General features: G+C 37.4%; 4 protein-coding genes across 7 annotated transcripts; 2 read left to right on the top strand and 2 right to left on the bottom strand.

Moving 5' to 3' along the window:
• Positions 1–285: 285 nt before the first annotated feature.
• On the bottom strand, positions 286–5,241 carry LOC117621406. 2 transcript variants are annotated; one of them, XM_034351853.1, is made up of 9 exons: positions 4,952–5,241; positions 4,176–4,643; positions 3,906–4,077; positions 3,136–3,433; positions 2,463–2,535; positions 1,993–2,083; positions 1,561–1,640; positions 974–1,420; positions 286–543 (listed from the first exon to the last, which is right to left on the bottom strand). In XM_034351853.1, exons 1-8 carry the CDS (start codon positions 5,021–5,023, stop codon positions 1,010–1,012), a joined length of 1,665 nt encoding a protein of 554 aa, XP_034207744.1. In that variant the 5' UTR covers positions 5,024–5,241; the 3' UTR covers positions 286–543; positions 974–1,009. The 2 variants fall into 2 exon arrangements, with proteins under 2 accessions (XP_034207744.1, XP_034207743.1); XM_034351852.1 differs by having other exon boundaries at positions 4,931–5,240.
• On the top strand, positions 1,737–23,173 carry LOC117621407 (chlorophyll a-b binding protein 8, chloroplastic). The gene is made up of 5 exons (XM_034351854.1): positions 1,737–1,751; positions 4,576–4,580; positions 21,678–21,869; positions 21,968–22,029; positions 22,355–23,173. Exons 3-5 carry the CDS (start codon positions 21,717–21,719, stop codon positions 22,968–22,970), a joined length of 831 nt encoding a protein of 276 aa, XP_034207745.1. The 5' UTR covers positions 1,737–1,751; positions 4,576–4,580; positions 21,678–21,716; the 3' UTR covers positions 22,971–23,173.
• On the top strand, positions 6,293–14,667 carry LOC117621403 (vacuolar protein sorting-associated protein 53 A). Of its 3 annotated transcripts, XM_034351848.1 has the most exons (24): positions 6,293–6,533; positions 6,643–6,737; positions 6,834–6,890; positions 7,039–7,189; positions 7,326–7,396; positions 7,799–7,923; positions 8,193–8,353; positions 8,461–8,602; positions 9,165–9,228; positions 10,177–10,359; positions 10,457–10,492; positions 10,621–10,725; positions 10,834–10,893; positions 11,000–11,077; positions 11,532–11,639; positions 11,730–11,795; positions 12,399–12,476; positions 12,557–12,690; positions 12,777–12,870; positions 12,961–13,038; positions 13,401–13,463; positions 13,568–13,636; positions 13,720–13,815; positions 14,170–14,667. In XM_034351848.1, exons 1-24 carry the CDS (start codon positions 6,485–6,487, stop codon positions 14,470–14,472), a joined length of 2,466 nt encoding a protein of 821 aa, XP_034207739.1. In that variant the 5' UTR covers positions 6,293–6,484; the 3' UTR covers positions 14,473–14,667. The 3 variants fall into 3 exon arrangements, with proteins under 3 accessions (XP_034207739.1, XP_034207740.1, XP_034207741.1); XM_034351849.1 differs by lacking the exon at positions 11,730–11,795; XM_034351850.1 differs by lacking the exon at positions 6,293–6,533 and having other exon boundaries at positions 6,683–6,737; positions 7,035–7,189.
• LOC117621404 (DEAD-box ATP-dependent RNA helicase 53, mitochondrial-like) lies at positions 15,146–19,446 on the bottom strand. Its single transcript, XM_034351851.1, has 8 exons — positions 18,909–19,446; positions 18,654–18,781; positions 18,090–18,501; positions 17,540–17,638; positions 17,231–17,455; positions 16,769–16,930; positions 15,743–16,261; positions 15,146–15,596 (listed from the first exon to the last, which is right to left on the bottom strand). Exons 1-7 carry the CDS (start codon positions 19,323–19,325, stop codon positions 15,755–15,757), a joined length of 1,950 nt encoding a protein of 649 aa, XP_034207742.1. The 5' UTR covers positions 19,326–19,446; the 3' UTR covers positions 15,146–15,596; positions 15,743–15,754.
• Positions 23,174–23,641: the final 468 nt, after the last annotated feature.

Genomic DNA, 23,641 nt, shown 5'->3' on the forward strand with positions numbered 1-23,641 from the left:
ATGAATATCTCCAATTGAATTGTGCTAAGAAATTATGGATATAAGGCAGTTCTATGGCAAGCCTTTGGGTTGGGTTTGTGGATTCTCAAAAATATCATCAGGAACCATATAAACCCTGCATACACAAGATACATGCTCGTCAAGCAGAAAGCTTTCTTACGTAACACAAGGCAAGATGAGAAGATAAACTTTGTAAATTACAAGAAATACACAACAAATAATTAGATAACTTTTTCTTTTTCTTTTTTGATTCTGAAATTTTCCTTTTTCAATCGGTTACAAAAATTTATGAAATTTCTTATGATAATGTCAAGTTCTGATGGGGGCATTTCACTCTCCTCATTGACGAGCAAAATATCATCATGCTTGACACCTTTTTGCTTACGCTAAAGTCTGTAAATGAGTTGAGCTCAGGCTTGTGAATACAACATACCATCCAGTCAGCCTTACTTGGAATCCTGAGTATCCCTACAACATGCCTCTCTTGTTCAGGCACTCGCGTCTGATTCCTGACTGAACTCTTGCCCGTACAACCCATTTAATCTGCAAGAAATAAAAACAAAAGAAAACAATTATTTAAAGTCAAATACTTACGAGTTCCAACTTTTATAGTTTGGTTTACCAAAATCACATACCAAGTATTTCATATTTGGTGACTATAATATTCTTGGTGCGCATAATAATTACGCGCACGCACCAAAGTTAAGATGATTGTAATGAGAAAAAATGATTTGTTGAAGAAACATGTGCATTCATGACAGACTTAAACAATCTGAATTGGCAGTTTTTATCTAAACTCATTTGACCAAGGCTGTTGAATCCAAAGAGAACCTCGCAGAGATCATGCAAAGTCTACGTTCCCTGAAGCTCAGATGGACTTAAACCTTTAAGTTACCCTTCTGTAGAATATGATTAAATCTTAACATGCATTGGACAAAAGGAAAGATCTTCAATCTACTGAGCTTGAGTGTACCTATCAAAGAAACCAAAATTGCTGAGTCTTTTTGAACTACGTGCCATGTCTAATTTCTAGCAGCCTGGGACCATCCACATTCAGATCTTCCTCCAGTTGTTGCTCCTGTTGGTGTTGATAATGATCTTGTTCTTGTTCTTGCTGCTGCAACTGCTGTTGTCGTTGCTGATACTGATTCTGCGAATCTTCCATCAAACGTTGCCGTCGTTGTTGCTGGTAATGGCGTTGATATTGCTCTTGCTGCTGCCACTGCTGGTGCTCTTGCAGGTGCTGCTGCAGCTGTAGTTCATGAAGATGCAGTGCACTGCTAGCATGTTGATGGGAAGATTGCAGTTGTCTGCTGGATTTCCATCTAAGATACTCCACCAGAAGAGAATTTGTGCTGATTGCAATCCCAAAGCCAGTGAATGAGGAAAGGAGGACTGAGAGAATCGGATTTACATTAAGCTGCATGTTTAATGAACATGAGAAGCTGCACCAGAGACCAAAGTGCTTCTCCCTAAAAACAAGAACACAGGAAAAGAAACCAGAAAGAGAAACAAATGGAGCAGGTGCAGGGATTCGTGAAAGAAACCAGTTCTGCTTACTAGAGTATAAAATATGTGAGCAAACAGGATCACGATGGCAAACTGGAAGGAGGCATAAGCCCATATGTAGCTCCTGCTCACTGCCACCATCATGCATAATCAGGTATTTCAAGTATAATTCATGGAAGAAGAAAAAAGAATGTTGTACAAATTTGAAAAAAAAAAAAGGAAGGGAAAGAGAGAGAGAGAGAGTAAAAAACATAATGGCTGCAACTCAATTCTTAAATATTCCCTAATTAGAATTAAATATGACAAGGCTTCTAACATCCAACGTGAAGAGCAAGAATAGATTAAAAAGAAAAATAACTTCACAGATGTGTTGGGGAAAATAATTTCCCTGTATAGCATTGTCAATTATTAAACGAGGATTTATAAAAATAAAAAATAAAAGAAAAATAAATAACTTGGTAGTGAAAGGAATAATAAACTCACCCATTGTTGAAGCAATCATGGATGAAAGGAGACCTAAAACACAAGAGAAGGGTAAAGAAATGGCAAGAGCACGAGGACCCAAGTCAGATACCTGTTCAGATTTTAAAAAAAGGCAACACCACTGATAAATTGATTATAATGTAAAACAATAACAAAATGTTCATACAAATGTTTAAATAACAAGCGTATATGTAGAGACTGCAAATGGTAAACTCTTGAGGTTATGAAAATGTTCAAAAACCATTGGCGTGCTGCAATCTAAACAGATACCGCTTTAGGCCTACAACCTTATCCGAATATCTGTGATTTCTTGTCACTTATGAAATTTTCAAGATCATATCAAGAATAATATGAAATATGGGACAACATGAATTTTAGAATCTAGTCGAAGTTTATCTTTGCCAACAAGGCTGAGCTTACTACCCAAAATATAATGCCATATAGTGAAAAGCTTGAGTTTATAAACATACCAGAAGTTGCTCCAGAAAGCAGAAATATGCAAGCATGCTGACCAGGACAAGAACTGGTATGTCCTGCCAGACCCTGTCAAGCATGCAACAAGGCGAAATCCAAAATCAAACTTAAACAATAATATCTCAATAAAGGGGCATGATACCAAAAATTTCTAGAAAGTTCTCTGAATTATTGATGGAAACAAATATGTTTTCATAATTTTCTATGTGCTTAACAGATGCAGCACTAGGAAACATGTATACATGCATCTCCCCCACCTCAACAAAAGTCCATTTTATTGGAAATGCAATTCATATTAAAAGTGACTATGAACAACCTAAAAAATAAAAGAAGGGGGCTAGATTATATTGGCAAATCAAGGAAATCTTAACATGTTTATGATCAGATTTTCTGCAAGGATGGCAACCAGATAAACGCCCATAGACAATAAATGGGGCATTAACTGAGTGTAGTTTAGTTTGCTATCAAGTAACCAGAATTACTAACATATCAATGTTATGATAGGAAACATTCTTCAGGAGTATAGGCTACATACGTTCTTCCAAATCTTGAAATCACAGGGATTTCTTCTAAAAATTGAAAACATGGAGCCCCAAGGCTCTTTACAATGATTCATAACTACAATGTCATGCTGGGATTAATACCAACATTGTAATAATTGGGACTTGCCTGTAACGAGGGACTTCCCTCTGCTGCATTACTGTTGGTGGTCGTCTAATAATTGTTTGAGGATTGTGTATTTTGAGTAGTGTTACAGGTAAGTTTTGAACATCCTGCTTGCAGACTTCACAGGTCTTGTTCCCTTTAATGCTAAACCACTTTACTGCACAATCTTTGTGAGCAAGTGCCAGCTCTCCTTTGCAGCTGCACTCCATTTTAAGAGTATCACCACCTTCCGAAAGCTCAACCAAACAAATCCTGCAAACGGCTTCTTCTTCAGGAATGTCTTCACCAGAATCTTCAGTAGCTGAAATTAGCGAGTTATCATCCACAAGTTACACATATATTAGTTAGATAATACAAAATAGAAGGAGCATTAAAGTGGGAAAGATAAAATAACAGATCCATAAGCATTTAGTAGGAGTTAATGGCTCAGTACTTGAACTGAACAAGTTTAAAATTTCGGATTTCAATTTTTATTATTTTAAAGCTATGAACGTCATTCCCAGTTGCAAGTGAACTAACATAAATCAACACATGAATAAAAATATATAAATCCTATTATGAATGAAGATGAGGGGGTTTTCTCCTGAAAGCAAATCTATATGCAACCAAGGTAGAAAACCTAAGAACGATACCTATGGATGTGAAGAATTGCTTTATGTCCAGGTTAATACATTTAATTCACAAGTTTTGTCTTGTAGCAGATGAGTAAATATGCTATAATATAAATTAATCATTATTTTGAAATTCTATTAATGACAAGATGTATCATTTACAGGTTTCCAATGCTGGGGCAGCATTCGGTGAGGCACCCTCAACTATTGAAGGACGTGGAGTTGCTGAAATTACACGCATCATGCCTCCGGAATCCATCCTCCTTAAACTTCTGGTTTTAACATTTACTGGAACCGATAATGATCGGGACATATGCTGCTTAACTTCCATTTTCTGAAACAATTTCATTTGAAATTTGATATTAAGCTATTCAATCTGAGAATTTCGAAACTCGAACTGGTATATGGAAAAGATAAAATAGAATCACTTACAGAGAAATCAGAATGACTCTCCAGATGTCTGCCCTGCACAGTCTCAGAACCCACATTTGCACTTGGTGTAACTGGTAAAGAATGTGTTGCTTTCATTGATGGAGAGAAGAAAACCTTATTAAGCGAGAAAGACCTTGAAGTAGAAGGCTTTGCCAAATGACCATCTGATGAAGGTGTATCTGGTATAATGAGAATGGTCTTCTCACCATCCAGGGGCAAATTTTTCGCCCTAAAGCTTTTTTGAGGAAACAAATTTTTCATGGATGATTTGATCTTAGCTGAATTTGGTCTAGGGGGCAGTCCAGCTCTAGTAGAACTAGGACTTGGTACGGAAGGAATATCAATCCTCGTAAAAGCAGACAAACTACTTTCCAGTGTCCTTGCTGGTATTTGCAATGAGGAGAGGTTTGGCCGTCTTGACTGTTGAACCAAGGAAGTTTCTTCATTTTTTCCCTGTTGATCATGAACCTGCAAAACCATCAAATGCATTCATTGATACTGAATTCAGAAAAAGAGACCCAACAAGCTATAGAGTCCAAGCACTTCAGCACAAGTAAATACATGGGCAACAAAGAAAAACATAAACTTCGTATCAAAATGTGAGCTTTTAACATGAACCATCTAAAAGTTTTCCTTTTCCAATTCAGATCAACAAGACAACAGCAATATAACTACAGGTTGTTAGCAACCCAGAAAATGTAAGAAATGAAGAGAAAAATCAAATATTTACTAGTCAAATTACTAAACTCTGGGACCTGAACATTGCATAAAATCACCTGGGGCTGATCAGAGGCATCCGACGTGGATTCCTCTCCATGTTGAAGCTCAGAAGCTGAACTCTCCATCATAACCCAGAAAAAAAGTTGCAAAATTGCACCCAGAAAAACCCTAAATTTGTAGAATGAGTGAGGTCCTCCGAAAGTCTGTTTTGAGCTGACACCAGCAGAATTGAGTATAAATTGAAAAACACACAACCCAGTAACAGTTGCAATGATGGATACAACAAAGGGTGGTCGGACATGAATCTTATATTAAATCAAGTTTTGTTCTTTTTGGAATTAAAATTTTAAATTATTTTTGTTTATATAATCACCCGCCAAGCCAACTTGATTTGTGTGCTTGTGGATTCTCTTTTTCGCCTTTTTCCGCCCTTTCCTTCTTCTTCACTTTACTTCATTTATTTAATCAACCTAATTAGCTGCTTTAATTAATTAATTAATTTAAAGCAAAATTGAAAAGGTGTTGATAGTTTGGTGGTTAGATTACCACTAAACTTTATGTAATTCCAATTTTTTCTCATGTAGTTCTCTGACGTTTGCAATCCAAGGATGAATTCTTATTTTCCTCAATTGTGTGAAGTTGACAGTACGTGTCATGCACATGTAATAACATTTGACGTTGTTCTACAAGCACCTATGGTAGAGTCATTTCTTATCAACCATGACCTAACCTCCCCACTCGGAGGTGTCATCTAAGCGGGTATTTGTTCTTATGATTTTTTCATTTAATAATGAATAATTAGTATTAAATATTTGAATTAACTAGTTTAGAGCATTATCCATTACGTTTAGGTCATTATCAATGTATAACTATTGTCTTCTCATTTACGTGTTATTCTAATTCCTTAATTTCCGATGTAAATTATTCTAATTCCTTATTTTTCTTTTATTTACTAACACACAAATGAAGAAATTATATTCTAAAAACCATAATTCAATATATGAAACACTATGAATTAGATTAATTTTATGCTATATTCATTTATAACTTTTCTGATTTATGATTTCCTTTCCTCTATTCCATATAAGTAAACATGCACACAACCTATAAACATCACTTAAAATTACTTCAATGCCTCTACATGTGCAAAAATAAATGGCTACGTCGGTTGGTGGAGGAAAACTTCCTTACCAGTCAACTGGCAAAAACTTTCTTATCAATCAACGGACGAAAAACTTCTCTATCACTGCCGATTGTATATAATCATATGTCTATTTTTCTCATCATTTCTATAATTTGGTCTTGACACAATTATTTTGGCCCATAGAGAGGCCCAGCCCATAAGTTAGATGCAAACCCGCGCATTTTGGCCCGCTCCAAAACATCGGGTCAGAGTGGTTGATCCTGAAACCCGGTTCACATAATCTCAGACGATCTGAGATCGACCCATTTCCAGCGCCATTGTTGAATCGAAAGGAGAGCTCAAACTGGGAGAGCATCCGAACTATCCAAATTCTCAGATCTCTCTCTTTGAACTGTTTCTCTGATCGACAACTCAAACGCAACGAGCTGGAGCTTAATTGCAAGCCATGGACAAGTCAAGCGCTTTGGAATACATCAATCAAATGTTCCCTACAGGTCTCTCTGTCTCTCTGTGTGTCTCTGTTTGTGTGTTTAGGGTTTGTATAAGTAGAATGTGTAGGTTTTGTGCTTCTTACTCTTTGGAATGCTTGAATTGCACCAACAGAGGCGTCTCTATCTGGTGTGGAGCCGCTTATGCAAAAGATACACAGTGAGATTCGGCGTGTGGATGCTGGAATTTTAGCTGCGGTTCGCCAACAGGTCGTCATTTTTGCCATTTTTTCCTGTTGAGCTGAGCTCACAACTGCAATTTCACGTTTTCTAGTTTTTGATTGATTGGTTGGTGTGGTTTTTCAGAGCAATTCGGGGACCAAAGCCAAAGAAGATCTCGCTGCTGCTACGCGTGCTGTGGAGGTCGGTTCATAAATTATGTCCATAGGCATTGTTGTTAATTTGCATAATCAAGGCTTGCTATTGCTGTATATGGCTTGCATTAGCTTTAGTTTTAGAATTTTTGGTTTGGTTTTATTTTATTTATTTATTTTGTAATCCTCTAAGGCAGGAACTCATGTATAAGATCCGAGAAATTAAAACGAAAGCTGAGCAGAGCGAGACAATGGTTCAAGAAATATGTCGGGACATTAAGAAGTTAGACTTTGCAAAGAAGCATATAACAACTACGATTACTGCTCTTCATCGTCTGACCATGCTCGGTTAGTTCTTGCTTCCTTTTCGACAGTGATGATTGATCAAAATTACTAGTTTAATTGTTTTACCCTGATTTAGAAGCTAGTGATCCTTGCCTTTATATTACATCTCATGGTAGTACCTATTTTTGTGACATGGCAGTCTCTGCTGTTGAGCAGCTTCAAGTAATGGCTTCAAAACGACAATATAAAGAGGCTTCTGCACAGTTGGAGGTAACCTATCTTCTAGTATACAGTGTCATTTTATTCTAGGTTGAAGAGGTGCTTACTATATGGCTCCATTTATTTTAACCATGCTTCAGGTTATATGTAGCTCAATTATGCCCTCTCCTTTGCAGCATATGATTATTGTTACACTCTCTTTAGCATATGATCACTGTTCCACTCTCTTTAATCAATTGGAAGATCCTTGTAAAGAAATTATATGCATTGTTTTCATGCACACTGTTGTTATTTTGCTTTTGTTATATTTTTGTAAAACAATCCTTGTCTTCCTCGTACAAAGTTTTGCGTTATATACAGATGATTGAAAATATTTAGCAGTTTTAGAAGATTAATTTTATATAATTATTGAGAAAGTGCTTCATGTTAATTCTGGGTTATGATGCATGTCAGGCCGTGAACCAGTTATGTAGCCATTTTGAAGCTTATAGGGATATTCCGAAAATCACAGAGCTGAGGGAGAAATTTAAGAATATCAAACAAATACTAAAGTCACACGTGTTTTCCGATTTCTCGAGGTAAGTTGTTATAATATTATGCAGATACACATTGGGTGGATTCTTTATTGTTTCCTTTTCTTGTTTTTTGTTTCTTAATGACAGTCTTCCTTCTTATTGATGGACGAGAAGTCCATCTTCTATTTGCTTTTATCCACTTTGAACTTATTACTTGAAATTTGATTTTCCTCTGCACCTGGTTCATTTGCTGGATATTTTCCCTGTTGCAACTGTAATGTTTTTGCTGTCTTTGACTCCTAAGTTTCTTCTCTTTTGCGGTTTATTCTCAGCTTAGGAACTGGAAAAGAGTCAGAGGAAACTAATTTACTCCAGCAACTATCTGATGCTTGCTTGGTTGTTGATGCTTTAGAGCCGTCTGTGAGGGAAGAATTAGTAAATAACTTTTGCAGCAGGGAGCTTACTTCTTATGAGCAGATCTTTGAAGGAGCTGGTGTGTCTTCATGTTAGATCTTATTCTTAGTAGAGATGCTTTCTGTATGAAGACTTCACTTTAATTGCCCTTGATTTTGAATTTCCTCTTGTTTTCTATACTACTAGAACTAGCTAAATTGGATAAAACTGAACGAAGATATGCATGGATCAAGCGTCGTATGAGAACAAATGAAGAAATCTGGAAAATCTTTCCTACTCCATGGCATGTTCCCTATCGGCTCTGTATTCAGTTCTGTAAAAAAACAAGGTATAATCTACTTGTCTTCCACATTAAATTATGTTCACACCTTCAATTCTCTGTGTTAGAGGCCAGGAGTTTCTTACATTTTTCTTGCATAAAATGTAAAGATCAAATTCTTAAAATACAGAAAAAAAAAAAAAAAAAATATTTGGAAACTGACTGTTCTTATTGACATCTTCTACAATATTCATGGTTTCAACATAGTAGTCCAAGAAAAGACCTGATAATTGTAGCATTTTGTGTACTGGTACTAACACGTGTACGTAAGCAGAAAGGGTAGGCGAGTTATGCCATCACACATAGTGGATAAAATACATGTTTCCTGACCTTCCATTTTCCCATTTACTTTTGGAGTTTTTAGTTTCCTTATTGTTTTCGAGTCAGAGGGAGAAGAAAAATGTTGGAAGTAAGATTCCATAAAAGGCGCACACGTATGAGGTTGATTATTATATTATTATTTTTTCCATTTATTTGACCCTCTGGATATTGTGGGTTTTAGTTCATATCTGATTTCACCAGGAAAAGTTCAAAGAAACTTAAAACTGTGTTGTATTGTACTTTCTTTCAGGAAGCAGCTAGAAGATATACATAATAATCAGAAAGAAAAGCCTGATGTTGGGACATTATTGTTGGTAAGCCATATTTCTAATTTATTTTGTTGCATTGCTTTTACATGTAGTTGAAGAGTGAAATTTGGTGCGTCTTTGTATTGTCTTCAGATTAGTTTGATTGGACAATTTATTGTCTATTGTTGTAGAAGCTCTGCACAAACAACATAAGTTCAGATAAACCCATTTTCAACCTTTCTGAGGCATTTGAATTTAATATCATTACGTCATCGAGTCTTCTTGCAATATTTTAATCTACTTCCTTTTTGGCTTTGCTATAAGTGCAACCATCTCCCTCTTGTTGCGTGTGATTTTCCTGTATAAATTTCAACTCTATTGTCCATATGATGTGATATCATTTGTTTGTTTTATGTCCTGAGATTAACTGGAAATGGGTCATTAAACAAGTGAGAAACCCTTTGATGGAAACCATGGGAAAGACATTGAACCAATCAGTGGTGTGCAAAAGCTTAGATTAGTTTCTTCCTTAATAATATTAAGTACATCTGTTGAGACCTTTGAACAACTCGTAAGTGATGTAATGCAATGTATTATGGGTCATATAATGCTTTCCTCCTTGAGATTTTCCAGTTTCTATTCTGTATGGGTGCTCTGTTTAAGGATTAATTAAGTTTATGAAAGGAAAAAAAAAAAAAAAAAGGAGAAAGAAAGAGCAAACTGAACCAAACTCAATTATGGTTGTGGAGGGAATTGTTTCTGCAAGTTTTATGTGATCTGCCTAATTGGACTTAATATGGGAAGTTATAGTCATTAAGGATTTCCTCATCTTTGACCAAAGAAAGGATTTCCTTACCTCAAGTGGCACCTCTATGTTACGTTTCTTGTAAGCGATTGGTTGTGATAAATATAACACCAAAATTTTCATTATGGTTGATATTCTATATCCATTCTCCTGGCCTTGGCCACTTTCTCACTTCTTGGTGTTATTAATGCTTTGATTGTTGTCTATAGGCACTACAACGAACTCTTGAATTTGAGGATGAATTGGCAGAGAAATTTGGTGGTGGTACTCGAGGCAGGGAGATTGGAAATGAGATTGAAGAAATTGGCAGAGGGGAAAACACTAGTCAAAGTGCTTCAGATATTAGAAAGAAGTATGAAAAAAAGCTTGGTGCACATCAGGATAGCACAGAGGTATGCATGCTACATATTACTTAAAATGGTTGCAATTTTTGCGCTGTGAAGATTCTTATACCATCAAGTTACTAAGGTCCTAATTTTCTTTTGCCAGGAAAAGGATAAAGATTTATCAGTGCCTGGAGCTGGGGTAAAAAAATTTCTTCTACCTATATTCTTTCATAATAAGTAACCTCATACTATTTAATTCTGTAGTTTTCCTATCCTAAGTCTAACATCTAACAGATAGAGAATTCGTTGTACTGTTTAATTTGGCAGTTCAACTTCCGTGGAATCATTTCATCTTGCTTTGAGCCTCACTTGAATGTATACACAGAACTAGAAGAGAAAACACTAATGGAGAATTTGGAGAAACTTGTTCAGGTAGAATAGGTCTATTACTTCTTATTACATATGTTCAATAGTATGCTTGTGCTTTTTTTTTTTCTTTCTTTTTTTTGAATGAGGGTTTCCTTATCTTCTTTCCAATAGGAAGAAACATGGGATATTGAGGAGGGAAGTCAGAATAATGTTTTATCAAGTAGCATGCAGGTAAGCATTTAGATACTCATTGTTTTCTGTCTCTCCAGAAATTCTAGAATGCACACTTTAATGATGTTCAATAGCATTGACTCGGTTGCCCTTTTTGGTCTTTCAGTTGTTTCTCATAATCAAGAGGAGCTTAAAGCGATGCAGCGCTTTAACAAAGAACCAGACATTATTTAATTTATTCAAGGTGCATTCTTAAAATTCATTCTTTTAGATCCCAATTTGGTGACCACATACAGAACACGTATGATGCTGCAACTGAAAAATCTTTCAGTACCACTGCTTGACAAGGTTTAAAGATATTGCTTTGTAATTATAATACCTGTTGATGAGATAGAACGAGAAAAATCTTTGTTTTTTCAATAGTCATATGAATAATAACCCCCTTCAAATATTATGAGAAAAATGCATTTTTCTTCCTTGCGTGGATGAGATAGCTATGTCCAGTCTCATGGTCATACCATTTGAGACCTATTTGTTATACTGACCCTTCAAATAGTATGAGAAAAATGCATGTTTTTTCCTTGTGGCTATCGTGGATGAGACAGTTATGTCTAGTCTCATTTGAGACCTGTTTGCTTAACAGTAAGATTATATCTTTGTTTAACCAGAATATGATATATGCCTCTTTCCAAGTTTAGGTGTTTCAAAGGATACTCAAAGCATATGCTACAAAGCTTTTTGCAAGACTACCTAAAGGTGGTACAGGAATTGTTGCAGCAGCAACTGGTATGGATGGACAGATAAAGGTATCAAGGGACCAATTCTAACTATCAGGATTATTTCAAAAAATTCTTGTTTTTCTGAACAGATCTATTTTTTTTAATGCAATTTAGCAGACATCTGACAGAGATGAAAGGGTGATTTGTTATATTGTCAACTCAGCAGAATACTGCCATCAGACGGTAAGCAGTTCTTCTGGAGACATGGAACTTCTCTGTGATATTGAGTGTTAACTTGATTCACGTGCTATCATGCCTGGTCTCAACTTACTGCAAATACTGTTCTGATTGGAACTTCTGGATAACAAGGACTAGATTTTTCCGTTTGTATGATGTGTTTCCTTATTTTTTGCATTAAAGAAGTAAAAGCTAACAAAGGCACAGGCTGAGGATTTACATTATATAGTCTATAATTATAAGGTGTCTGAGACACATACCATCATAAGAACTTAAGTGAAAAATGATTGCACTTGCTTATTGTATGCATCACCTGACTGCATTCATATGTTGCCATAATGTGTTATGTGGACCTTTCCCTGTTAGCCTGATCAGCCTATTCTTTAAACATTAGGTGTTGTAAATTTTGTCAGTATTTTGTTTGGTTTTTAGTTCTCTATCCGAGTTTGTTGGCATGGCTGTCTTCTTTCTGAAACTATTTAGAGGTGTCATTATTTTAGGATTAGTAGTAGCATTGAATCCAGTGTTCACATGATATGCATAAACAATTATAGTACAAGAATGAATGCTGTTCTACATTCTTGGTAATTTGTGTTTAATTCTTGGCAGTCTGGTGAACTGGCTGAAAGTGTATCCAAGATAATTGACACTCAGTTTGCAGATGGGGTGGATATGTCAGAAGTGCAGGTATGGGATATTTTATAAAAAGATTACCTATGGCATATCTATTTCTGTTCATTTTCTATAAGAGTATTGCAATTGTGCAGGATGAATTTTCAGCAGTTATAACAAAAGCATTGGTAACCCTGGTGCATGGCCTGGAAACTAAGTTTGATGCTGAAATGGCTGCAATGACACGAGTTCCATGGGGTACACTTGAAAGCGTTGGTGACCAATCAGAGTAAGCTAGCATTAATCTAAAATTTTGATCCTTCACATTAAAGTTTTATACGTTCTCCACAAGTGACCACATCCACCTTTTTGCAGGTATGTTAATGGCATTAATATGATCCTTGCTAGTAGTATTCCTATACTTGGAACCCTTCTTTCACCTATTTACTTCCAATTTTTCTTGGACAAGGTATTACAAGGGACTGACGTGTATTGGAGAATCTCTCTTTTGGATTGTAATTTAGCTCTGTATTCTGATTTCTTAACTTCATCTCTGCAGCTTGCATCATCCCTTGGTCCACGTTTCTATGCTAACATTTTCAAATGCAAGCAAATATCAGAAACTGGAGCTCAACAAGTAAGGACTGTATTCCTTAAAGTTTTCTTTGTTTCCATTCAAACCTAATTTTGTTTTTATCAAGAAACGAAAACAAGTATATATATTTGCCTTTAAGGGATGCACAGTTTACACCTTGAGGCTTCTCAAATGTTATTATGGGATATATACCAAGGATTCCCTTGAATATTGAATTCTAATTAGTTTAAATTTTACCTCATGGTAGAAGTCAATCAGTCAGACTTTCACCTTGAAATTTTTTTCTTAGTTCAGGTTATCTTTCTTGTGCAATTATCAAGTGTATTTCTTGCATCTCCGAGCATTTTTCTAGTTTATACCAGTAGTAATTTTTGTGATTGGTTCATGTGATGCTCTTATTGCAGATGTTATTGGATACTCAAGCTGTAAAGACAATTCTTTTAGAGATACCATCCCTTGGTCACCAGGTCAGTGCAGTGTTGATATATGATTACTCATCGTAATTGATTAGTTATTGTTCATGTTACACAAATCAAACCTGTTAACCAGATCAGTATAATTCTTCAAACAGACTTCACGTGCTGCTAGCTATTCGAAATTTGTAAGCCGTGAGATGAGCAAAGCTGAAGCACTTCTGAAGGTAGATGATCTGTCTGTTGGTACTCTTTCTGACAGCTTTTGGTTTTCTTTTCTGAAGCAGGCTTATGTTATCTTTGTATACAGGTCATACTGTCCCCAATTGATTCTGTTGCGGATACTTATCGGGCATTGCTACCAGAGGGAACGCCCATGGAGTTTCAGCGAATTCTGGAGCTCAAGGTCATGATCAACTCCTCCTTGCCTCTTTGCATTCATTTGTTTTTCACATGAGACATTCTTGCTCCTTCCATGAATCAAACTGAAGTCAAAACCTTAAGAAACTCTAGGAGACTGACTTTCAAGACTAATTGGTGACCCGACCTGAGCAGACATTGCATTAGAGCAGTGCAGTTTCTGTTCTGTGCATAGTGTATATTTACTAAGCCCCTCCATAGAACGGGTGCTTTGTACTCTATACAAGTGCTGTTCACACCATTTAGCGCAAATTTTGTCTTCTCCAACAGAATTACGAGTTGGATTATCAGGCTTAATTCAATGTCTTTAACTGAACTAATTTGAGCATGGGTTTTGCAGGGTCTTAAAAAGGCAGATCAGCAAAGCATACTAGAGGACTTCAACAAACATGGGCCTGGAATTACACAACCTTCTATCCCACCACCGGCTGCCGCACCCATCCCTCTCCCAACTGCCCCTACAGTTGCTCTAATATCAAATCCTGCTTCAGCCGGACTTATTGCTTCTAGAGATGACGTGCTAACCAGAGCAGCTGCACTCGGGCGAGGTGCAGCCACAACAGGGTTCAAGAGGTTCCTAGCGTTAACCGAAGCTGCAAAAGATCGGAAAGACGGGCCTTTCAGGAAGCTCTTCAACGCCTGACAGCATTGAAGTCCTTGGGATTTGTAAATCATGTACTGGTTCTTACTTTTTTTCCTTTTTTCTTTTTTGTTTTGCCAATCTCATGCTGTTGTTTGTCTCTTGCTTTTCTGACGGATTTTCATAGGATGAAACATTGTATTAATCTCCTAATAGTTCAATTAAATATTCCTATTATTTTTTGCTCTTTTGGGCGTATAGTATGTATTGTTCCTAAAGCCCAATACCAAATCTCAATTGATTTGAGAAAGCGAGTTCGAACCAACGCTGAAAGACTCCGATTTAACTATATTCTCAATATAAAGTATAATGGAAATCTTTAAGAATTGTATTTCCCAGAGAAACCTGAACCATGAGAGAGCCATTTCAACCAAGGTCTCCTTTCCCCTTTCCCCTTCTATGAGGAATGGGGAATCACCAGTGAGGGATGGCGGTGGTGGGTTCCGTCAACAGGACAGGACAGGGGCTGCTGCTTCGGTTTAGAATTTGGATTTTTTTTTTTTTTAACCTTCGAGGGCAATTATTGAAAATAAACATGGGAAAAAAGAAGTAATATTGCAAGTCTGAAGAGAATTCCCATTTAGTATTATGTAAATGATTAGGAGTGAATCCAAATCGGCCATAGGTTGTGTCAATTATAGTAGAAGCTGAGGGGCTTAGAAAGAGAGGAAAGAACAAAGCGAAGACTTGGTGCTCATAGTCATTCCACAGTAGTGGGAACATGTTTTCTATTATAGAGACAATCCTTGGGGTGTTTTATGGGACCTGATCATAAAACACTGTCGAGTTTTTAGCACTACACTACACTCTCAAGGATTAAGAAGACCTCAAATAAAGGACAAAAATAGTAACATAACACAATACTAAAAGATAAATTACATGTGAGAGCCCTCTTCTTCATATCTTAATTATGATAAATTTCGCTTCATACTCTAATTTAGAAACTTAATATGAACAGAAAAACATCTAAAGACTTATATTTTGGAATAATTAGAAGCACAGGCACTTCCTCACAGGTGCTGAAGCCCGTGCACCACTAAGCAGCAACGCCCCCTTTAATTGACTTCGATCCATGAAAATAAACAATTGTTTTTGGTAATCCTTTCCTACCCGTCGTATCTTCTTAACTGCCATTGCAAGACACTAGTGTGAGGAATTGTCAACATTGTCGAGCCAGTAGCACAAGGGAATGCGTCAATTAAAAGAAACCCAATTGAGCCAGCAAATTATATGGGAAACAAAGAAAAAGGATACACGAATAAAAAAGACTTACCGTTCAATAAAATCAGAAGTGTCTTCTCCCTGCATTTTGATCATCAGCACCAAAGGTGCCAAAACGGCTAGAATTCTCATCAGCAAATCCACTCTGGCGATCCAAACTAAAGTTCCTAGAACCGCCAGAACGATCAGAACCACCAAACCCTCCGAAACCACTTGAACGATCAGAACTACCAAACCCTCCGAAACCACTTGAACGATCAGAACTACCAAACCCTCCGGAACCGCTTGAACGACCAAAACCTGAACCACTGAAGTTTCCTCCTCGATTTGAGCCAGATCCAGAAAACCCACCTCCAGATTGAGCGGAATCACCAAAGGAACCAAAACGACCAGGACGGGATCCACTAGATCTACCCATCTGACCAGAAGAATCACCATAGCCACTGGAACGACCAAATCCAGGACGGCTAAATCCTGGTCCTGCTTGACCAAATCGACTACTTTTTGTGTTAAACCTACCCATGTCGGGCATCATGTCTATGCTTTTGCCGTCAACAGCAATCCGAGGGAGCTGATGAGCACATAGCAATCAGATAATCAGTTTAGCATGCTACGTACATAAACACAGACATATTCTGCTAAGAAATAAATTCAAATTTATAGGTTATGTAAGCATGCGAAGTGTTGGGAAGCTCCCACACAATACTGGAGAGGACTATGTCAGACTTGTGGTAGGCTTTGACTCAAAACGAAGAAAATCACATAAGCAGAATGCATGTAAGTGCACATAAACATTTTAGCAGAAACACAACTCTTTAATGGGAATGTCTATTTGTTTTTGTCAGTTGATAATTACTGATTTCGACTTTAACAAGAAAATGCAAGCCATCCTGAGCATATAACTGTCAAGCCACTTTCGGCATTTAACCTATTAATTAATTTACCCACAAACACTTAATAACCCAAGTCAGATATGTGTACTCTCAATCTCAAAAGGCCTTAAAACTGTGAGCAGCTGCCACCAAAAAGAGAAACACCAAAAAAGGAAGATACAAATAAAAAGGAAATTGATCTTTACCTCTGTGAATTTGCATCCTACATCTTGTTCAATAGTCCTGACAGCCCTGGATTGATCCTGTGTGTAAACAAGAATAGCACTTCCTTTCTTCCCAGCACGACCTGTTCGGCCTGACCGATGAACAAATATTTCTGAATTGTTTGGAAGCTCATAATGTATCACCTAACGCCGAAAACGAGAAGAAAGAATTTATGTCAGTAGAATTCCTCGTCATTAATTTGACTCCATAATATTATCACTTTCAAATGCATCCAAATCCATATATGGGCCTAACCTAAGTAGAGAATTTAAAAGCTTTAACCAACTCATGAAAAACTTAAATGAAAGGGAAGGACAGACGTTAATAAAAATAACTAGATTAGTGAAGAATGTATGCAATGTCTAGTAATTAACAACTCGGGGGCAGCTACAAAGATAAATTAACATAAAACTACAGAAAATGAGAGGATAAATAAATCTCACCAGATCAACATTGGGCACATCAAGCCCGCGAGCAGCGACATCAGTGGCAACTAAAATATTGAAATTCCCATCTCGAAAACCTGCAAGGGTCCTTTCCCTCTGGGTTTGATTAATATCCCCATGCAAAGCTTCACACTTATAGCTTCTTGACATGGCATATGCCAATCGATCAGCATCACGTTTTGTCTGCGTAAAAACAATACACTTTCCTCCTTTTGCATGTTCCTAACAAGCACATATCTGGTGGTGAGAAAGGACCAGATGTTGGAAAGGGTAAGACCAAGAATTGAAAAGGTTGCAATTACTTACTGTTATAAGTGGTCCAATAATTGATGCTTTTCCATATGAATCCGATGAAATCGAGAATAGAGAAATTCCATCTGCCAATTTCTGGTCAGACTCCCCAACCTACAGCACATGCCAGTTTTTGTTAGTTTGCAACCATGATCAGATGAATATGTGTAAAACCTTTATACTCACTCAAAACTATACACCAGTAGTTTTCATGTCACCAAACAAAAATGCACAAAAAGAAACCTTTCTTGCCTCCACTTTAGCTTCAAAACCTTTTTAGAAAAAAGTTTAAATTAAATCTTCCATTTCTGCCAACTTTCACTCGATATCTAGGCACAAATTAAGAAGACAAGTTGCAAATTCGATTTTTATTAATACAGTTAACCAAAACTATCCTTGTCAGTCATATAAACCATCAGGTCACACCATTAAGCACTTCAACCATTATGGAACGGAGAAAGTAATGTTTTACGCTTCTGGTCCTCAGTCTGGCAATGCCATTGCCTATGCTCTGGTCCTAGTATTCAGTAGGCAAGGACATACAAAAAAAAAATTGCATACTTACAAGATCAATCACTTCTGGATTTTTCAGGTAATTTTGAGTAAGCTTTTTAATCCAACCCGGCATTGTTGCAGAAAACATCAAGGTCTGACGTTTCTTCGGTAACTTCTCTAAGATAATCTCAACGGCCTCTTGAAATCCCACTTGGAGCATCTGATCAGCTTCATCAAGGACAACAAATTGAACTTCCGATAAATTCAAAGCACCCCTATTAATAAGATCAATTACACGACCAGGTGTGCCAACAGCCACATCAACCCCATAATCAAGCTGCCTCATTTGACTTGAAATGGGTGTACCACCATAAACACAAATTGTATCCAAGCCAGGTGCCGACTCATGGAATTCCTTCTCAACTTGCTTTGCAAGTTCCCTTGTTGGAGCCAAAACCAAAGCCAAAGGGTTCCTCCCACGCCTGCATAACCAAACATAAATCATAATCCATAATGGAAAACCCCAAAAATAAAAAATAAAATGTAGAAAAGGCGAAATTATAAAGTATTTACTGAGAACCCCTACTGGAGCACACTATTAATCTAACTAATGAGTATGATTGCAGAAACAAACCCATGTTTGGCATTGTATTTAAGGATTTTATCCAAGATGGGTATCCCAAACGCAAGAGTTTTCCCTGTTCCTGTTCGAGCACGACCAATCATATCACGCCCTTGCATCGCGGGTTCCAACACAGCCCTCTGTACACAAAGTCTCCAAACAAATAATTAATACACACAGAAAACAAATCAATTCAAAAGATTTCTTCTTTTCCAATCATTTTCTCATCAAACAAACAGAACACACAAGCGGGAAATGATAAATCACCTGTATGGGGAACAGCTTAGTGATACCCTTCTTGGCCAAAGCCGATACAATGTCCTGAGAAATCCCTAGCTTCGCGATCTCGAGTCCATCATCTTGGCCGCTCTTTTTAGACGACTCGTCGTACGAGTAATCAACAGCGAACTCGGCGCTCAGCGCCGTCGACGCCCGGTAATTCAACGGCCCAGATTTCGCGTGCAAGTCCCTCACTTGAAACCCGTAGGAAGGACCCAGCTTCGGCTTTGGCGCTGAGACTGTGTAGGATCTAACCTCACCACCGAGAGCACCATTTGCGGGGAGTACGAGGTCGGGCGTCGACGCGGCGAGAAATGAATGGTGGTTGAACAGGAGTGTTTCGATGGCGGCGAAGGACCGTACCGTGGCTATGGAAGGTGACCTTCGGAGGATGGTGGTCATCATCTTTGGTGTAATTAGGGGTTTAGGGTTTTCAGAAGAGAAAGAAACCCTAAGGTTGATTTTGTGTAGGGTTTAAGAGAGGCGAGGAAGTGAGCAACAAAACCTCTGAGGTGAGGGGTTTATGCTTTATGGACGAAAATGAAACATATTTTAAGGGTTTGGATCCTCTGCGGTCGAGCTTTTAGGATTTGGACCCACGTTACCCTTGTTTTTAGGTCAATGGGCCCATAGGACTCTTTCCTTTGAATTTGTTTTCTTTTCTTTTTTCTGCAATTGGGTCTTGATTTTGCTCTGCCATATTCTTGTTGAGCCTCCTACAATGTTGGTGCACATTTTGGTTGATGGTGGAGCTTCACTTTACAAGCCCATATAACTTTGTTGCTAGTTGTTGTTTACGTTTTGGGCCTTTAGGCCTATTATGATCCCAATAAGAAATGAATCTGTCACCATTCCTCCTTTTATTTTATTTTTTGGATATATGTGGTTCAGGCCTTAAGTGCAAGTCTCATTGTGGATAAAATGACAGTGTAGTCGGTTGTGTACAATTATGTGTTTATTTATTATATAGGGAAAAGAGATATAAATACGATTAGATAGAACCAGCAATAGGGAAATTATTATCATTACTATGGATGTGAGGACAGATATTCTATCACTAGAGTTGTAAGCCCCAACATAGCTTTAGTACTCGTTTCGTCAACCCTTTTTTACCGAGGTTTGGAAACTTAACAATCCTAACAATTGTTGCATGATGTGAAAAAACTTGATTATCTGGATCGAATAAATAATTGAACATATTTATTTATTCTAAAATAGTCGAAAAAGAGTCTTCATAGGCATTTAAATTTGAGTGCTGCTAAACCTATCCTAAAATTAACCGAGTACATCCTACTACCAAACTACTTATTGAATTACTAATTTACCATAATATAAAATGAACAAAAAGGATATATTGAATTGTGAAATAAATACAAATTTAATAAGTACACCCTACTAATGACCATATTCAACCTTAATCAAGGGAACACTCATCACTTTAACCCAATATATGTACCCTCCGCCACCGTTGTTAGAAATTGACATCCCTCTTCTCCTGGCCTTTTGGGTTCATATATGGATGGGCGTAAGATATAGGTGATCACGAGGTTCCATCTTCTGCCCCATAAGTTTTGCAAAGAAGTGGAGAGGTATACCTCATTGAAATGGGATTTGAGATCTAAACCCAAATGGCTCCAAGTGAGGGTTGCTACAATGATTAGTTGGATATATATATATATATATATATATATATATATATATATATATATACACACACAAGCTATGAAGGACTAAGACGAGCTTTGGGTTGATGTGCTGACTGTAACTAAGGACACCAATTACAATGGCCAAAAGGAAGCCATTAATTACATGATCTAGGGGCAAATTGTGTCCTTCGCCATTTGTATAGGGTTCTGGTGGAGATGGGTTAGTTTCAATTTCAGGATTTTGAGATTTTGGAGGTGGGTTTTTTCTATTTAGATGGGATTTTGAGGAGGATGGGTTGGTTTGGAGGGCAACAAGTTCAATCCAAAAAATAAGAAATGAATAAAGAAAATTATAAGGATTTACAAGAATCAAACTTCGAATTGAATGAGCTAGCAAGTCTATTCCCACAACAGCTTAGGAATCAAAATATGAATAAAGGGCACAGATTCATGTAAAAAGAGAAACCTAGATTGGTATTAGGGTGTTGTGTGATAGAATGTATTAGGGTGTACCGGGAGTATTTTTGGTAGTTAAATAGGGTGTACTTAGTTAATTTTACATTTTGATTTAAATATTAAAGTGCACTTAAATCATAGGGTGTACTCAGTTAGTTTTAGAATTCATTTAGCGGCACTCTTAAATTTTCATCCGTAGCTGGAAGTGTTGAGCTTCTAGTTCTCTAATCAAAAAAAGGTTGAGTACGTTGAAAACTTGTAGAGCTAAAACATTCGATAACTCCAACAAAATTAAAGAAAACATGCTAAATAATCCATGTAATTAGAAATGTCTTTTTCATTCCAACTCATGTATACACATGCGGGCACTACGAAAATGTGTTTTAAAAATCAATGTTTCTAAGTGAGTGTATCCGATGAAATTTTGCAATATCCCTTATCCAGGTAATGACGCCACGTGTACAATCTTTGTTGGGCAGTCAGATCCTAACCTAATCTGAAACCTGGGACAGCTCCAATATCCACCAGGAGTTCAATGCCACAGTGCCCACAAGTTTTGGTGGCCCCTGGCCCATGTATTTTGTCTTTGTATATTACTTGTGCTAGTTCATAGCCTTTGAGACTGAGCAAATATTTGATTTGTAAAGGGGGGGAGAGAGAGAGAGAGAGCAAGAGAGGAAAAGAAAAGAGAAAAATGGCCACACAAGCTCTGGTATCATCTTCATCCTTAACAGCCTCAAAGGAGGCTGCAAGGCATTTACTAGGAGGAAAGGCAGTCCAATCTCCATTTGGGTCAAGAAAATCTGCTTCCTTTGTAGTCAGGGCAGCCTCTACACCCCCTGTCAAGGTATGTAATATTGTAGCAAATTGATGGTTACTTGGTGAAACTCAATCAATCTTACAAGTCTTAACATTCTCTGTTTATACTTTGCATTTTGATTTCAGCAAGGGGCAGACAGACAATTGTGGTTTGCATCCAAGCAGAGCCTTACTTACTTGGATGGCAGGTAATACTTTGTGCATGCCCTCTTATATATATTCTCAATTATGAAATTATTTTTGAACCCAACACTTTCACGCGGTATTAGTGATTCATTCATGTTATTAATATATATCATAAAATATGAATTTTCGTACATTCATATTATAACACGGGTAACATGTAGTTTGGATAGTAACAACTGAACAATCAAATTGTTGTCGAATCTTGGTACATACAATATAATTATTGGGAAACTTTTCCTAGATAATATATGTGTACTTAAAACATTTGGGCGCATCACTTAAATGAGTACTTTAATTTGGAAAATGGTTGAATTTGTCTTTTTGCAGCCTTCCTGGTGACTTTGGATTTGATCCACTGGGGCTGTCTGACCCGGAAGGCACAGGAGGGTTCATTGAGCCGAGATGGCTAGCGTATGGAGAGGTCATCAATGGACGTTATGCCATGCTGGGTGCAGTTGGTGCCATAGCACCAGAGATTCTTGGAAAGCTTGGCCTAATCCCATCAGAGACAGCCCTCCCCTGGTTCCAAACAGGGGTGATCCCCCCAGCTGGGACCTACAACTACTGGGCTGACCCCTATACACTCTTTGTCTTTGAGCTAGCCCTCATGGGCTTTGCAGAGCACAGGAGGTTACAGGACTGGTACAATCCAGGGTCCATGGGCAAGCAGTACTTTTTGGGCTTGGAGAAGTACTTGGGTGGCTCAGGGGACCCAGCTTACCCGGGTGGGCCCCTCTTCAACCCTCTGGGATTTGGCAAAGATGAGAAGTCTTTGAAGGACTTGAAGCTCAAGGAGGTGAAGAATGGGAGGCTGGCTATGTTGGCAATTTTGGGTTACTTCATACAAGGCCTTGTGACTGGTGTGGGGCCCTTCCAGAACCTTCTGGATCATTTGGCTGACCCTGTGAACAACAACGTCTTGACCAGCCTCAAGTTCCATTGACAGAGATTTGTACAATATATCTTGGTTGCTTTGCTTGGAATATGATGACCCTTTGGGTCTCTCTCTCCTCTCTCTTCTTCCTATCTCATTGTAAGATTATGTGAGAACAATTTGTTGTTATTATCTGTCTGTGACTCTCTGTAAGAAATGACATGTTAAAAGAGCTATTTAGAACCCTAATTGATGCTACATGTTCAGCTTTAGATTTCATAGTTAGCAAACATATGGTGCATGGATTTGTTACTAGTTAATGCCTTCTTTTGAATACGATAGTTTAAATTATAAGGGAATGGTAATTTCTCACACACACACACACCATATCAAGGTGCTATGGAAATTCGAACACAAGACTAGTAGTCTAAATAATTAGTTAATTCCCTTCTTTATTTTTGGAATTTTAAAAGTTTAGGGGGAGATTGACTACTCTCACCACCAACGCCAAGACAAACCCACAACCTCTAGCTGAAAGATGGTATATATGATAACTGAAACATGAAAACACGGTTGGTATAAATAAAACATAACTGGCATTATGAATTGGAAGTAAAATTAGAAAGCACATAATCTCATTACCAAAAAAAAAAAAGAAAAAAAGGAAAAGTAGATTCATATTATACATTCTTACCAAGTATGGTAATTGCAAACCAAAGATTTGTACATGATACAATATT

Source organism: Prunus dulcis, chromosome 3 (genome assembly GCF_902201215.1).
Source record: "Prunus dulcis chromosome 3, ALMONDv2, whole genome shotgun sequence".
NCBI lineage: Eukaryota > Viridiplantae > Streptophyta > Magnoliopsida > Rosales > Rosaceae > Prunus > Prunus dulcis.